The following is a 15,988-nucleotide window of genomic DNA, read 5'->3' on the forward strand; positions in this document are numbered from 1 at the left end:
CTTGCAAAGCTTGAGGATGAACCCCCAAATATTCCTATCTTACTTTATTCCCCTTATTTTTCTAAACCTTCTTTAGTTTGTGTTGCCTTTGGAGTAAAAAGTTAGACATCTGCTGACATTTACTTCAGCACTTGATTTTGTCTAAAATCTACTTTGTATATTCCAAAGTTGCTTTGTTATGGAATTCTTTTTTCTCTTTTTCTTTTTCTTTTTTGAGAAACAGAGTCTTGCTCTGTTACCCAGGCTGGGGTGTAGTGGCCTGATCATAGCTTACTATAACCTTGATCTCCTGGGCTCAAGTGATCCTCCTGCCTCAGTCTCCCAAGTTGCTGGGACTACAGGCATGGACTACCACACCTGCCTATTTTTAAATTTTTTTGTAGAGATGGGTTGATCAACTATGTTGATGAGGCTGGTCTCGAACTCCTGGCCTCAAGTGATCCTCCTGTCTCGATCTCTCAAAGTGCTGGGATTACAGGTGCAAGCCACTACACCCAGCCTGAGGTCATCTATCCATACCATTCATAATTTTACAAAATGTGATCACATCCTCCTTAAGCATTCTCCTAAGAGCCTTCAGCCCTCAAATACTAAAAAAACTTATTTTTCTCCTATCCTCAAATGAGAGCCATTTCTCCACCATCATTTCACTTGCCCCTATCTATATGCTCCTAGTTCCATAATGTCTTCCTTGGCCAATGAACTTTTCACAACGCATTCTATGTCCAGGAACACCAGTGGGGGCTTTTCCCATTTTTACCTAATGATATTTATTGATAATCAGAGCTACAGCAGTCTATTTGGGCTAATGTCTTCAGAAAACCATATCAATGAGCCTTATTTCTCTCTAGGATAACGTGATAAAGAACAAGAGGCAAAACTCAGAATGTGAAAATGTAAAACGCTAATCTAACAAAATGCTTGTTACTAAATAATAGGACCTTTTCTAAACATGCTACATTTGGAATGAAGGTTCTCAAAAATGTACAATTCCCTATAAAAGAAAAGATTTCTTCCAGTTAGGCTCTCTGGAAAAAGCCTAAAGTATGTTACAATTTTAAAAATAGACTTACATGGACAAAAACTTTAAAATTTGGATGGATACACAAGACTTGAACAAATAAAAAGGCATACAATTTTCTTGAAAATCTCAACATCTTAAAAATGTCAAATTTCTCCTAAATTTATCAATAAATGTAATGTAGTTTTAAAACAGTATGACTAGGATGCGGAGGAGGAGAGTTAGACAAGCTAAATTTACATTCTCATAAAAAAACAAGCTAACAAAAATAGTCAAGAAAAGTATGAAAAAAGTGATGAAGTGTTATCAAATAATAAAATACAAAGAGTTATAATAACAGCAACAAAATATTGGCATTTAACAGACAGATCAATGGAACAAAACAGAAAGTCCAAAAACAGACCCAAATACTTATATATGGGAACATTACATCCGATAAAGATGGCATTACAAGAAAGGTAATTATTCAAAATATGTTGTTAAAATAACTGGATAGCCATCCAAAGAGAACAAGTAATTTCTCTACTTCATATCTTACAGAAAAATTTTAAATGATGCAAATAACAAAAAACTTTTTAGAAGAAAAAATCATTAATGATTTTTAAAAATACAATCTTGGAGTTGAGGGAGCCTTTTTAGATACACCACAAAACTACAGACAAGTAAAAATTTTCTACCAAAAATAACACAAATTTCTACATGGCAAAAGACACTAAAGGCAAAAGACAAATTAAAACTTAGGGGAAAAAATACCACAAAGGATTAATTCCTTTATTACATAAAATGTTTCAAATCATTAAGAAAAAGAAACCTGGCTGAGTACAGTGGCTTATGCCTGTAATCCCAGTGCTTCGGGAGGCCAAGGTGGGAGGGTCACTTGAAATCTGGAGTTTGAGACTCCAGCCTGGGAAACATAGCAAGACCCTGTCTTTACAAAAAATAAAAATATTTAGCCAGGTGTGGTGGCATGTGTCTGTAGCCCTAGCTACTTGGGAGGCTGAGGTGGGAGGATTGCTTGAGCCCACTGTAACCAGAGCCCAGGTTACAGTGAGCCATGATAATTGCAACAGAGTAAGACTCTGTCTTTAAAAAAAAAAAAAAGAAAGAAAGAAAATAAAAAGAAAAAAGAAAGAAAAAGAAACCCATCCCCACCCAAAAAGGCAAAAATTATAAATACATCAGTTACAGAAAAGGAATACAAATGACTTTTAGACGTGAAAAGACACTCAATTTCACTCATAATAAAAGAAATAAAATAAAAACCACAACAAGAGACTGCTGTCATTAGTCAGACTAGAGAAGATCAAAAAGTTTGATTCCTCACTATTGGTGTAAGTGTGGAGAAAAAGATACTGAGACAGTGCTGATGGTAATACAAACCCTATAACCTCTTTGGAGGGGGAATTCAGCAATATCAATTAAAATTCAGAATATATATACCCTTTGTCCCAGCAATTCTGCTCTTAGGAATTAGTTCCATAGGTATATTCATAAATGTGTATAATAATCTAATACAGTGATATTCACTGCCTCATCTTTTGTAATAGCAGATTAGAAAAACCTGAATGCCATTATTAGAGGTATGGTTAAGTAAAATATGGCACGATTATATAATGGAAATATTCTAAAGTTGTTAACAAAGAATGAACCTATAGAATCTATAATTATGATATGGATTCATACATAGAATATATCTAAAAAGAGTTCTACACACATGAATGAATAAAACTTATATTGGAAACAGCTCTGGAGGAGAGGAAGGAACCTGTTTTTAAAAATTTAATAAATAAAAAAGTTAATCAGTGGATTAATATATTTAATTTAGACAGATCTTATATCTGGAGTGAATGTACTTAGGAAGAAGAGACCAAAACCAGCCTTGGTTTAAAAAAATGACAGCAGCAGCTGTCGAGTGGGAACAAACTGATGGTTTTACTGTTAGTTTTCCCAATCACACCAATCCTAAGGAAAGGCATTTCAAACTAACTGTAAGAAGAAGAAATTTCTGACATCTTTAACTTTGACTTTGAAAAAAAATCATGATTAATTCATGATTTATTACCTGCAAGTAAAAATAAAGTTAATGGGACAAACCAAAATGAAGTTCTTCAAATTAAAAGACTTTTTCCCCCTTATACAGAACCCAACCTCACTGATTCATTTATTTATTCACCAAAATCTGAGTGTCAGTTATATTCAGCTTTTAATTGACTTAAAACATTTTCTCTCGGAAACTATGACTTCATACTCACCAAGGTAATAAATCCTGTCTGAATGAGGTCCATCTGGATCATTCCTCTTCACAAACATAAAATCATGTGGTGCCTTAGCCATCATGTAGCCATGATATTTTCTGGTATCAGCAAGTAGCTTTTTAAGCTGACTCCAGGAATATCGCTCAACATAAAACGGCTCCAATTTAGGCCGATCCTGTGATTCAATATTCTCCTCACACTCTGCAGTTTCAAATATCTCAACACCCAGCTGTTCTGTTTCCATTGCTGCTGCCATGTTGCATTTTCCTAGAAAAAGATGGCAAATGAAGCTGTTCACAGGCCTGTCTTCTCTTACATTATCAGAATGACAGTCTGACAGGGCCAAAAAAAAAAGGAAGAGGACAAGAAGAAAATGCTTTTTAGCACAGCTGCAATGAAACCTAGTAAGAAAAGCAATAGCTCCCCCTTCTCTGTGTTCAGCTTAAAAATGAGATTTTTAAGAAATTGAGGTCACATCTATTTCACAGTGACTATAAACCCCTTTGGGAACTTTTATAAAAGGCTCTCCTTAGGTATCTCTTGCCAAAATTCCTTTTTCTTTCCCACACTGGAAGGAAACAGGCCTTTTGCCAGTTGGCTGCTATGTTCCACCCAAAAGCATGTCAATAGTGAAGCTAAATGTGCCAAGGGAGTTATGTGTTTTTGTATTTAAAAATGTAACACATTTGATAAATGTGCATTTTTTTGGCTAACAGAAATAATCACAACCGATTAGAACAGTAACAAAATGTTGAAAACAATGTACTTATAGTAACCTTTAGGGCGAGATAATGCAGTTCTCTTTTAAACACAATGTCAAATAACAGAATACTTAACTCCCTGGTATTTTTGAGGCTTGCCTAGACATATGACCACTTGTAGTGACTCTATATTTTAAGGAAATTTATGTGACTATTATTACTAATTATAGAACTTATACTGATTAAATGACAGAAAAAATATACTATCTTCAAGTGGCTTTAAGGTGAAGCAGTTAATGTAGAAAGGATTTAACATTGGTACCAACAATATTTTGGTAAAAGTATGAACCTAATTTACTAGTTCAGCCTCAAAACAGTGTTTATTAATATCTACTAATAATATTTCTTCTCATTTTACAAATCCAAAAGATTTTTTTGTTTATCTTTTCCAACATTTAACTGTAACATGAGCAAAGTATCAGAGAAAAAAATAAGTTTTATCATAAACCAGTATGTATTCTGACATACATTATTCATGACACTACCAAAAGAAGCAACATAAAAATTCTGGGGCAATCTGCTCTTTTTGAGCTAATGTCAAACATGGACTTGGGAGATAAACTAAATTGCATTTATGTAAGCAAATTTCAAACATTACTTCTAGAACAACAATAAATAACATAGCTGTATATTTAATATAAGGTCTTTCTTAAAGCTCAATATTGCAGGTTAACATGGTTCATGTAAGTAACTTATAGAGAAAAAGTCTTTAGCAGGTGTGGGCTGTGAATTCATCCATCAAGTATGCATTACTGGCAATGCAAATGAACTGAATGTACTGTGTAACCCGCATATTATGCCCTTTTTAATGGTACAATGACCTACACTATCACTTTCAATGTAACAGTAGCAAAAGTGGCCAGAAAAGCCATTAGACAGTTATAGGAGGTATAGTTGTAATATTATTACAACTGGGCATTCACTTTCAATGATTAAAATACAAAGCAGCTTGGCAGAGATTTAAGTTATTTAGCTCAACTGGTATTCAGCACACTGATATTAAGTGGCAGTATATGAGAGTAGTGGTTGTTTGTCCAACTAAAAGCTAGTAGTGGCCTACTTGCTACCAATTATGTCGATGGACCTGGTTTTATATCTAATTGACTGGGGACAAATCAAAGAACGCACACAAATTGGCCTCATTTTTCTCAACTTCCCTTGCATTACATTTGGAAGTTCATCTCCAAACCACTGCTTGCAAGTATAGGGCTAAGGAACGGACCAAGTAAACTTAACAGAAAGACCTCCCAAGCCTTACTGCCCAGCTGCTTGAATCATCATTCACTTCACTTATCTCCTATGTAAAAGGTACATTAGCTTACATTTAAGTAAGATTATCTGGTATTTCTGAATCATACTAGATCCCTGGACTATTCCCTACTCGCTCTCTCTACACATAAACAGATACATGTGTGCATGCACGTATACACACGCGTTATGCAGTTCAAATGACACTCTGCTACTCTGTATGTTTACAGTAAATGTATATCCTGCATTTTCTAGGACCTGATATTATACAACGTTAGTACTTTGCACAAATGTATAACTAAATGATTTAATTTCAGAATTCTCTAACATGTCTATACAAATACATTCTCAAAATATGTGACCTGAATTTTCCAGTTTCAAAAATTGGAAAACAGGGTCAGCCTATATTCTCAGCATAGTGCATGTATTTCACTGCCCCACCTACCTCTTCACTTAAGGACCTTCCCTGGTGCCTACCTGATTGTATTTTCATCTGCTCAGATCTCTTCCACATACAAAGAGATCTGTTTCAAGTGACTCAAGTTCAAGCATAGATCCCTCTGCTCATCCTGCTTTCTTCTCACAGCAATCTTTCCTTTTCTCACCATTCAAATCTGCTCACCAGAATAATGAAATAAGATATAAGACTATTGATCACTATTAAAATGGACCATATGTGGCCAAAAAGATTAAATCTAAAAAGTCCTCAAATAGTACTTAAAACTGACACAAAAATATCAATCTTTTGGGGTAATATATGTCTAAATTATTAATATTTTGTATCTGCATTTTACATTACCAAAATCCTAAAGTTATTTTATTTCAAAGATGTGTAGCCCGATTTACTCAAAATAATATCCTAACAATAGTATAAATCTTGAAGTCTAGACATACATTAAAAGGAAGATTATGGAAAGGCTTTAAAATTATAAAAGGCATACAGATGTGAGATTACTCAGTGGCCACTGCAAATTCTCAAAAATAGCAGATGATTAATGACATTTTTATGATTTTTATATTCCTATTTCTGTTCTTCTTTTACATAAAAATCAACAGAATCAACTCAACAGGATAACCAGTAAGAATTACAGCTCAGTCTACTTCTGCAGAAAGAGAACTGGACTTTAGTAATTTCAGATTTTTCAAAAGATAAAGAATGTTCTATTCATCATAAGTGTGTTCCATTTTTGCTTCTTTCCTTGCTGTATTACTCTGAGAATTAACTGAAATAGGTAACTGTCATGGAAAAAACAGCATTAAGCTTGTTGGAACTCTGGCTTAGTTAAAAAAAAAAAAAAAGAGGATCTGTAATTATACCTGTTACTTTGTTATCAATTTTAACTCTGGGCTCCTATAGCGCAAGTACGTGATGGGAGAGAGATGCTATGAGAAAAGTTGAGGGGGAAGTGGAGGAAAAACAGTGAAATTATTCTAGCACAGCAACAATAGACTAAGATGTCAAGACACCTCCTCATAGCACTAAGCCCCTCAACTCAGAAAAGAATACATTGCCTTAGGAAATAGCGTCAAATAGTGTGAGTTTGGACACACTCAAATGACATTCCTTCATTTTTAATTCAAGGGCCAAAAAGTCATCCTAAATACCCTGTCTACTTAAATACCCCAAGCCTCACTGAACCCTAGCTATCTCACTGCTCAGGGTGCACAGATAGTTGAGAGGTTCATTATCACAGAGAGGGCAAAGATCTTGAAAGTTATAAATGAGGAAGAAGTACAGAAGAGAATGTTGAGAAGGGGGATCGGCGAGATGTCAAGCCTTAAGAGAAAAGTGTGTGAGGAGAGCTTGGACAGGAAGGACAAGTATCCTGTTGAGGGTGGGTGAAACAGAATGGGGGGGGGGACAGTGAGCAGGAAGGGAATAGATCTAGCGTTAGGCAGGAGAGAAAAGAACACCAGATGGGAAACCAGGAAATCTGAGTCCGGATCCCATCTGCTACAGTAGGACTTGAGGCAAATCCGTTCGCCTCTGTGGGCTTCCGTTTCCTCATCCGTAAGTCCGGACAATACCCAGCCTCCCAACCCCAGCGAGCCTCAATTAAGATAACGGACGTGGAAGTCCGGAGGCCAGCGTCCAGCGCTCAGGGGGCGCCCAGTGAGCGTCGGTCGACTTGGAATCTCAGAGCCTCGGTTTCCTCTTCCGGCAAGTCGGGCCCCGCCACCGGCTCTGCCCGGCGCAGGGCGGCGCGCCGGGTAACCCGCAGAGCGGGCCGACCGAGAGGACGCGCCGGGCGGTCCCTCCGTGAGGCGGAGGGGGCCCAGTGGACTGGGGCCCAGGCCTTGTGGGCGAAAGGGAGGAGGCGGTGGATACTGCACCTTCCCCCCGGCCCCGCCCGGACCGTCCCGACGCGCGTTACGGAGCAGGCCTGCGCCGCTTCATGCCGCACCGCCTCCACTCCCGTCCCGGATGCAGCAGCTTCCTCGGCGGTGGCGCCGGTGGCAACCCAGGCGGCGAACGCGGCACTCAGAAGCAGCGGCAGCGGCCTCGGCCTCGGCGGCGGCGGCGACACTTCCGGTTCCTCGCGACCTGCCCTCCGACTGGCGAAGGCACAGACGGGCCAAGAAGGGCGCCGCTCTCTACTCGCGGGGTCCAACACCACGGTGCCTCCTAGTGGCCGGAGGAGCGAAGGAGGCGCGGGAAGGAGTCTCGGCTGGGGAGGGGACAGAGATGACATTCAGAAAGGGGCAGCGCCTTGCTCAAAGTCACAGGGCGAATTGTGGCGCGTCTCTACTCATTTTTTTTTTCATTCAACAAATATATGGTAAGTGCCTGCTCAAAGTAGACAAAATTCCTTGTCCGTGTGCTAGGCAGAGTTGTAGAAGCTGGGATCAGAGCAGGGAGCAAACCAGGCAAAAATCCCTGCCCCTTCATGGAGATGATAAAGAGAGAGAAGGGACTAGGGCTTGGAGATCTGAGCGACTCATTGTTGTGGTGGAAAGAAACCTGAATTTGGAGTCAGAAACTTGGCTCTAAATATTAATTAGTGATCTTAAGCAAGTCACTCCATATCTTTGAGCCATGCTTTCTTTATAAAAGGTATATCATAACACGTCATTTAATTGCAATTACAGAAAAATATGTATGTCACGCTAACATATAAAAATGAAAAACTGGGGCCCAGGAGAGAGAAGGGAATGACTTCTTATAATCAGAACCAGAGGCAGGTCCCTTGCCCTGCAGTCTTTCCTAGTCTACACTGTACATTGGCTGCAAGAGAAAAAGTGAGCCTAGGGAGATCACCGGGAAAGTAATAGGTATAGAGCAAAACAGCGGAAAAGCTGGGCCCCTTATTTTCTATTATTACAAAGAATCATAGGTTAGAATTGTGCATTACTAGGATTTATAATAATGGCACTAATAAAAGATCCATTTGGGTAGCATGTTACACTCCAGAGCATGTAATTATTCACTCTGAAGTTAAAGGAGCCTTCTCTCAAGCTTTTTTTAGTTGAGCTCCCTAAACAAAAGGTAAAGTCATTCTCTTTGGATCTCCTCTATGAATTTTCTGCAAATGATCTGAGAGCAGATTTTAAGGCTTTAAATGCACACTACATACTAACAAAATACATTAAAATATCTTGCACTTCATTTCATTCATCCAACAAGTGTTTATTGAATCTTTACCACTGTTACCGACTTCACGGTTCTTGACCCCCAAGTCAATAGAAATTTGCACAAGACTGAAAAAAGAATTCATGCAGGCAAGGCTTTGTGGGGGGGGGAGGGGTTTGCTGGAACAAAAGGAAGACAGTGGTGGTTAAGGAACAACCAGACTGGTTCTCTGAACAAAGGGCTGGGTAACTTTTAAAGCTTAGAGAGACAAAGTTTGGCGCTAGCGTTGACATCGTAGCATGTAGAGGCCAAGTTTTTTTTTTTTTTTTGAGACAGAGTCTCGCTCTGTTGCCCGGCTACAGTGAGTGCCTAGCCGTGGCGTCAGCCTAGCTCACAGCAACCTCAAACTCCTGGGCTTCAGGAATCCTACTGCCTCAGCCTCCCCAGTAGCTGGGACTACAGGCATGCGCCACCATGCCCGGCTAATTTTTTCTATATATATTTTAGTTGGCCAGATAATTTCTTTCTAATTTTAGTAGAGATGGGGTCTCGCGCTTGCTCAGGCTGGTCTCGAACTCCTGACCTCGAGCGATCCTCCCGCCTTGGCCTCCCAGAGTGCTAGGATTATAGGCGTGAGCCACCGCGCCCGGCCTAGAGGGGAAGTTTTGTTGGCAGCTGTGCGTCCAGCAATTATGCTTCTTCATACATTGCATGTCTCATTAGCATGTTAAATCTTCACCCTTGGGCGTGGTTTTTATTATTTAAAGGAGGCAAAATGTTTATGAGCAGTCTACTTTGGGCTTCATCTTGGTGGTAACCAGTTTGTGCTGGCCTTGACTGGGGCCGGTGGACCCCTGCTCCAATGGTTGCAATGGTTGCCCTGTCATTTTCGAACCTTTTGTTCAGTATTGTAAGCGGACTTAAGCTTTGGCTCAAGGCTCAGGCAGGTAGCCAAAGTCCACCTCCTATACTATCTCACAATGTGCCAGTCACTGTTATAAGCACTGGGACTACAATAGTGAACAAAGTAGACAAAATCCCTGTTTTCATGCACTTTATGTCCTAATAAGAGGAGACAGAACACACCCCCCCAAAAGCAAACAAACAAAAAATATATTATTTCATGGATTTTAAAAAAGAGCCACAGAAAAGTAAAATACTTGGTTAAGTTACATGGCTAATTATGGATTGGACTAGAGATTGGAATTCAGATTTCTTGGTTTTCTGTCTTATTTTCTCCCTCTAGGTAGGCTTAAAGAAACCTCAACGCCTGAGAAAGCCGTATGGGAAGCTGTATGGGAACATCACCATGGCATCCTGGCAACCTTGCATGTATCCACATAAGCCACATAGGCAAAGGCTTGAACTGAAACATATCTTAGTTTTAGTAGAAGGCTGTGTGATCTTCCCAGAATAAGGCCCTGATGGCCATCTACCCTGAGAGGCCTCAGGAGACAGCTTCCACTCTCCTTCCAAGTTCTTTCTTTTCTTTTCTTTCTTTTCTTTTTTTTTTTTTTGAGACAGGGTCTGGCTCTGTTGCCCAGGTTGGAGTACAGTGGCACGATCATAGCTCACTGTAACCTCGAACTCCTGGACTCAAGTGATCCTCTCGCATAGCTAGGACCACAGGTGTACCACCATGTCCAGCTAATTTTTTAAAATTTTTTGTAGAGATGAGGTCTTGCCCAGGCTGGTCTCAAACTCCTGGCCTCAAGAAATCCTTCCTCCTTTACCTCCGAAATTGCTGGGATTATAGGTCTGAGAGCCTGTAAGGTGTGAGACTTCCTCCCCATCCCTCTCAGAATAGCACTGCAGAATATAAAAACTATTTGGCGACAGTCTATATTAGCTATCAATGGGTATCCTACAACTCATGTTGCAGTCATCTGGCCCATTTTGTTTCAGTATGGTTTTCCCTCAGGATCTGTAAGGATTGGTTCCAGGACCTCAGGCAGATACCCAAATTAGCAGATACTCAAGTCCCTGATACACAATGGTGTAGTATTTGCATAAAACCCACAGGAATCCTCCCAAACAGTACTTTACTATTTTTTTTTGTTTGTTTCTAAGTCACTGTGTTTTAGGACCATATAGTACTTTAAATCATCTCTAGATTACTTATTATAACTAATACAATATAAATGCTATATAAATAGTTGTTATACTATATTGGTTATTTGTATTTAAAAGATTTTTTGGCTGGGCATGGTGGCTCACGCCTGTAATCCTAGCACTCTGGGAGGCCGAGGAGGGTGGATTGCTTGAGCTCAGGAGTTTGAGACCAGCCTGAGCAAGAGCGAGACCCCGTGTCTACTAAAAATAGAAAACTTATCTGGCCAACTAAAAAATATATATATAAAAAATTAGCTGGGCATGGTGGCGCATGCCTGTAGTCCCAACTACTCGGGAGGCTGAGGCAGTAGGATCGCTTAAGCCCAGGAGTTTGAGGTTGCTGTGAGCTAGGCTGACGCCACGGCACTCACTCTAGCCTGGGCAACAAACGAGACTCTGTCTCAAAAAAAAAAAAAAATTTCTGAATATTTTCCATTCAAGGTAGGTTGAATCCACGGATGTGGAACTGACAGATAGGATGGGCCTACTTATTGTCCTTTTTGGTATATGGGGCAAGGACCATAGGCAGCTGGCACTTTTGTGCATTCTTCCCTTTGCTATATATGGCTTATGTGGCTTATGTGGATACATGCAAGGTTGCCAGGATGCTGGTGATGTTCCCATACAGCTTCCCATACGGCTTTCTCAGGCGTTGAGGTCAGTAATACACTCTCAGAATTTAGAAGTGGCTCATTGTATCTTTACTGGCTGAATCAGTCTTGCATATGTACTTGATAAAGCCCAGCTTGCTTTCTGCTACCCTGCACTTTAGGGATCCATCAGGAAAAGACAAGTTATCTTGCACATGAGGTGTGAATGAGAGAGCAAGGCTGGGCTGATACAAAGCCTTCCATTTCTAGCACTGGGTATTATCATCAACAAATACGTTTTAAGCATCTACATTTTTTTTTTTGAGACAGAGTTTTACTCTGTTGCCCGGGCTAGAGTGCCGTGGCGTCAGCCTAGCTCACAGCAACCTCAAACTCTTGGGCTCAAGCAATCCTACGGCCTCAGCCTCCCGAGTAGCTGGGACTACAGGCATGTGCCACCATGCCCAGCTAATTTTTTCTATATATTTTTAGTTGTCCGGTTGATTTCTTTCTATTTTTTAGTAGAGACGGGGTCTCACTCTTGCTCAGGCTGGTCTCAAACTCCTGACCTTGGGTGATCCTACTGCCTCGGCCTCCCAGATTGCTAGGATTACAGGCGTGAGCCACCGCGCCTGGCCAGGCATCTACTTTTTGAAACACATTGTGTTAGATGCTACAGGATAGCAAAAGGAGGCAATCTGTGCTCTAGGGAAATTTATAATCTAGGTGAGGAAAGAGATCATAAACATGCAATGCACTAGCAGTAGTTTATTACACGATATGGTGGGCTAGAGTTTGTTTTTCCATTTCTACCCGGCTTTGCCCATTTGTGAGGCATAATTTAACACAAACTGCAATAACCAAAAAAGGTATTTCCCTCTAATTTTCTTTTTCATATTTAAGTTTTTGAATAAGCAATACTGCCACATGATTCAAAAATTTTGAAATACGAAAGAGTATATGGTAAAACAAAATTTTTCCCATCTTGGTCCTCCAGGTACCTTGTTTCCTTCCCCTTAAGAAACTAATGTTATTACTTTCTTGCATATACTTCCAGTAATAGTTTATGATATATAAACAAGTGCATGTATGTATTATTCCTCCCACTACCCCAGTATTTTCACACTAATGGTAGCATACTGACCTCTGTCTGCAGCTGACAACCACATAGGCGGCCAGAGATCCAGGAATTAGCAGGTGGGCCAAAGTGAATACAGTGGAAAGATCACTGTCCATATCCAAGGCAGGCTCTGAAAGGAAGCACTTAAGGCTGAGGTGGGAACATCTTTGCACATTCTTCTGAACCATGGACTGACAGGTGGAGGGGAAGGTTTTTCCAGTAAAGATTGGCTGCAAGATCCACTCTCCTGGCATAGTTAGGAGGTTACAGGTGTCTGATCTGGCTGTGCAGGATTCCTCATCAGATGCCTGGGCTGGTTACTGTCTTTCTACCCTTAGTTTTGCACTTTCTGGATAGACAAACCTGATTTTGATCATGGAAAACTGGCTGGGTGACCCTGGGTGAGGCACAAAACAGCTGAACTCTACAGTTCATTTTCTAAAAATTCTAGGAATAGAATAGTCTGTGAAAAGGTGAAGAACAAGGGTGTGTATGACCACTTGCCAAAGGCAGGAAACTAGCCTTAAGCACTGGGAACTTCATCCATGGCAATATTCAGCAAATGCTTCCTGTGGCCAATGGTGTTGGTTCTCTGAGAAGGGAGAGATGGCCATGGGCCAAATGAGGCTGGGAAGGCTGCATCTACAAGGTAGGACACAAAGACAGTATTTAATTTGCATTTTCATTTGACTGGTATTATCCTAAAGCCCTCAGCCATACCTACTTCAGCATAGCACTGCCACTTGGCTCTGCCTTTGTATCCCCTGCAGGTTATAGTTTACCTGGAAGATACTCTTTCCCCTCTCCATTTCAATTTTTTCTTATTGGATTTCCCCTGGAGAGAGGGATCCATGATAGCCAGGCCTCTTTGCAGAAAAATTTGAAAACAGCTGATAAGAATGTTGGAGGGGTCTGAATCTAACTCTCTCATTTGATGGATATGGAAACTCAGGCCCAGAGAAGTCATTTTACAGTACATTAATAGTGGTCAAGCCAGGCTGGCTAGGTCCCCTCTTCCAATGGACCTTTCTTATGGAGCATCTGAGGCAAAACATCAAGATTCAATCTTATATATTTAGTAGCTTTCACCTTGGATAGAGATGAATAGATAAGCCTCAGGTTTCAAATATGTTAGATTAAAATTATTTTATTTTTATTTTTTATTACTACCCACCAGAATGGCTAAAATTAAAAAGACTGAAAATACCAAGGGTATAGAGCAACTAGAACTTTCAAACATTGCTGTGGGAATGTAAATTGATTGAAACACTTTGTAAAACTGCTTTGCAGTATCTACTAAAGCTAAACAGACATCTATATAACCTAGCAATTCCCTTCCAAGGTGTTTACTCAAGACAATTAAGAGTATACATCCACCAAAAGACAGGTACACAAATTTCATAGCAGCTTTATTTATAATAGCTAAAAACTAGAAACAATGTATACACCTGTCAACAGGAGAATAGATAATCTGTGGTACATTCACACAGTACACTATGCAGCAAAAACAAAAACGAAAAAAGAATGAACTACTGATTCACTCAGCAACGGATACATCTCTTACACATTATGTTGAATGAAAGAAGCCAGACACTAGATTTCATTTGCATGAAGTTCAAGAACAGACAAAAAGTACTTTATGGTGATATGTCAGGATAGTAATTATTGAGGGGAGGGTGGGATGGGAGGCGAAGCTATTCTGACATAAGGCAATCTCTGAGACGCTGGAAATGTTTCAAATCTTGATAGTTACACAGATATAAACATATGTAAAAATTGAGCTACAGCTGAACATTTAAGATTTGCCCATTTCCTACATGTAAGTTATACCTCAACTTTTTTAAAAAAGTGCCCCTATATTACATCTGCATTGTCATAAAACATCATGCAGTAAAAATACTTTTTATCCTTTAAAAATATATATTTAAAATTCAAGGCTGTCAAGGTTATTGCTTTCGTTATCTCACAGCTGGCAGATTGTGTAAATCTCTAGAGGGTTTGCTTCCTACCAATTCCTTCTCTGCTGGCAGGTCCTCCGGCAGTCTTGCTAAATACATATTTGATTTTGCCAATTTCCGGTTTAACAAACTTCCTTGGCTCACCTATGTCTGTGGGATGCAGTATAAGCACCTCAGTGAAGCAAACGAAGAGTTTCCTAATCCACTGCTCTGCGTTTCCAGAGTCAGGGCAACCTGTCTCCTCTATGCCTTTAATCCCTAGCATGCAGAACCCTCCACCTTTGGTCGCGTGCTCTGTGCTTTCACTGCCCTACCTGCTTCTTCCTGGGTCAAATTCCTCCTCGCATTTCACCCTCTAGCTCTCCAAGATTGGCTTTCAAATGTCTGACCATGCTTCCTACAACCCTCAGCCCCTACCTTCATACCTCTTTGTGAGCTCAGTACATTCGCCATATTAAAACTCTCTACATTTTATAAGATCCACCCCCCTGAGCTACAGGTTTCCCAAGAGCTGGCATAATTTCTCTTCATCGCCGTATCCCTATGGTAAATAAATGGGTGCTAACAGAACTGATTTTTTGTCCCAGAGTTTAGTTTTCATAGACGTGTTGCTTCCCATTAAGTGCTTCATTGCAGAACTTGGATATAGACAAGACAGTTCAAATAAGACGAAAATTAGTGTTGTCTCTAGTTCGAGTTTCCTGTTTCACGAGAGACAGGTCTGCAGCACTAGCCAACACAACAGCCTCCAGTCACGTGACTATTGCATTAGACGTAAAAGAAATTGAAAGTTCAATTCCTTAGTCTCACTAGCCACATTTCAAGTGCTCAAAAGCCTCCCGAGCGCTGGCGGCTGCCGTACTGGGGAGCGCAGTGTGACATACTCTCATCGGTGCACACAGTTGTCTTGGACGGCGCTGGAAACCTCTGGTCTTTGCACATACTCTCCCTTTCTTGGGACACTGTTCCACCCCGTTCCCACACCACTTCCCCTATCACCAGTGTCATCCTTATGTCTGTGATGACTTGCGTCTTTTAATAGACTGAAGGCTCCAAGACAGAAGGGACTGTGTCTCACCGCTGTTGTTCCAGTGATTAGCTCTGAAGCGCCGGCGCACAGTGGCGCTCGGTCAATGGAATGGGAGGGACCTCCCAGATAACACCAGTCTCAAGCCCTTCTCCCAGGCTGCCGGTCCTCTATTGAGTCTCCAGCCCTTTCCATTTCAAAGCGCGGAGCCTCCGCCGACAGTAATGCCCGAGGCGGCCACGGCCAGCGGCGGCGGCGCCACCTGGCCCGCCCCGTTCCCGCCCGTGCCCCGCCCCCGCCCGACGCGCGCTCTTGACCCCAGCTA

At 40.8% G+C, this 15,988-nt stretch overlaps 1 protein-coding gene across 4 annotated transcripts in view; it reads right to left on the reverse strand.

Moving 5' to 3' along the window:
- The window catches only part of DPP8 (dipeptidyl peptidase 8), a 52,428-nt gene extending 44,778 nt beyond the window's left edge, over positions 1-7,650 (reverse strand). For 2 of the 4 annotated variants that reach the window (XR_006733164.1, XM_045541106.1), the window contains exons 1-2: positions 5,763-6,036; positions 3,274-3,543 (exon numbers count right to left, since the gene is read on the reverse strand). Coding sequence is in view for 3 of the 4 variants with exons in the window: in XM_045541106.1 (XP_045397062.1) it covers positions 3,274-3,543; positions 5,763-5,799 (307 nt within the window). In the remaining variant the exon portion in view is untranslated. Of the gene's footprint in view, positions 1-3,273; positions 3,544-5,762; positions 7,419-7,619 lie in introns of those variants that run through there. The other 2 variants (XM_045541099.1, XM_045541085.1) reach the window with 2 other exon arrangements.
- Between the last annotated feature and the right edge of the window lie 8,338 nt (positions 7,651-15,988).

The sequence above is a fragment of the Lemur catta genome, chromosome 1 (genome assembly GCF_020740605.2).
Source record: "Lemur catta isolate mLemCat1 chromosome 1, mLemCat1.pri, whole genome shotgun sequence".
Lineage (NCBI taxonomy): Eukaryota > Metazoa > Chordata > Mammalia > Primates > Lemuridae > Lemur > Lemur catta.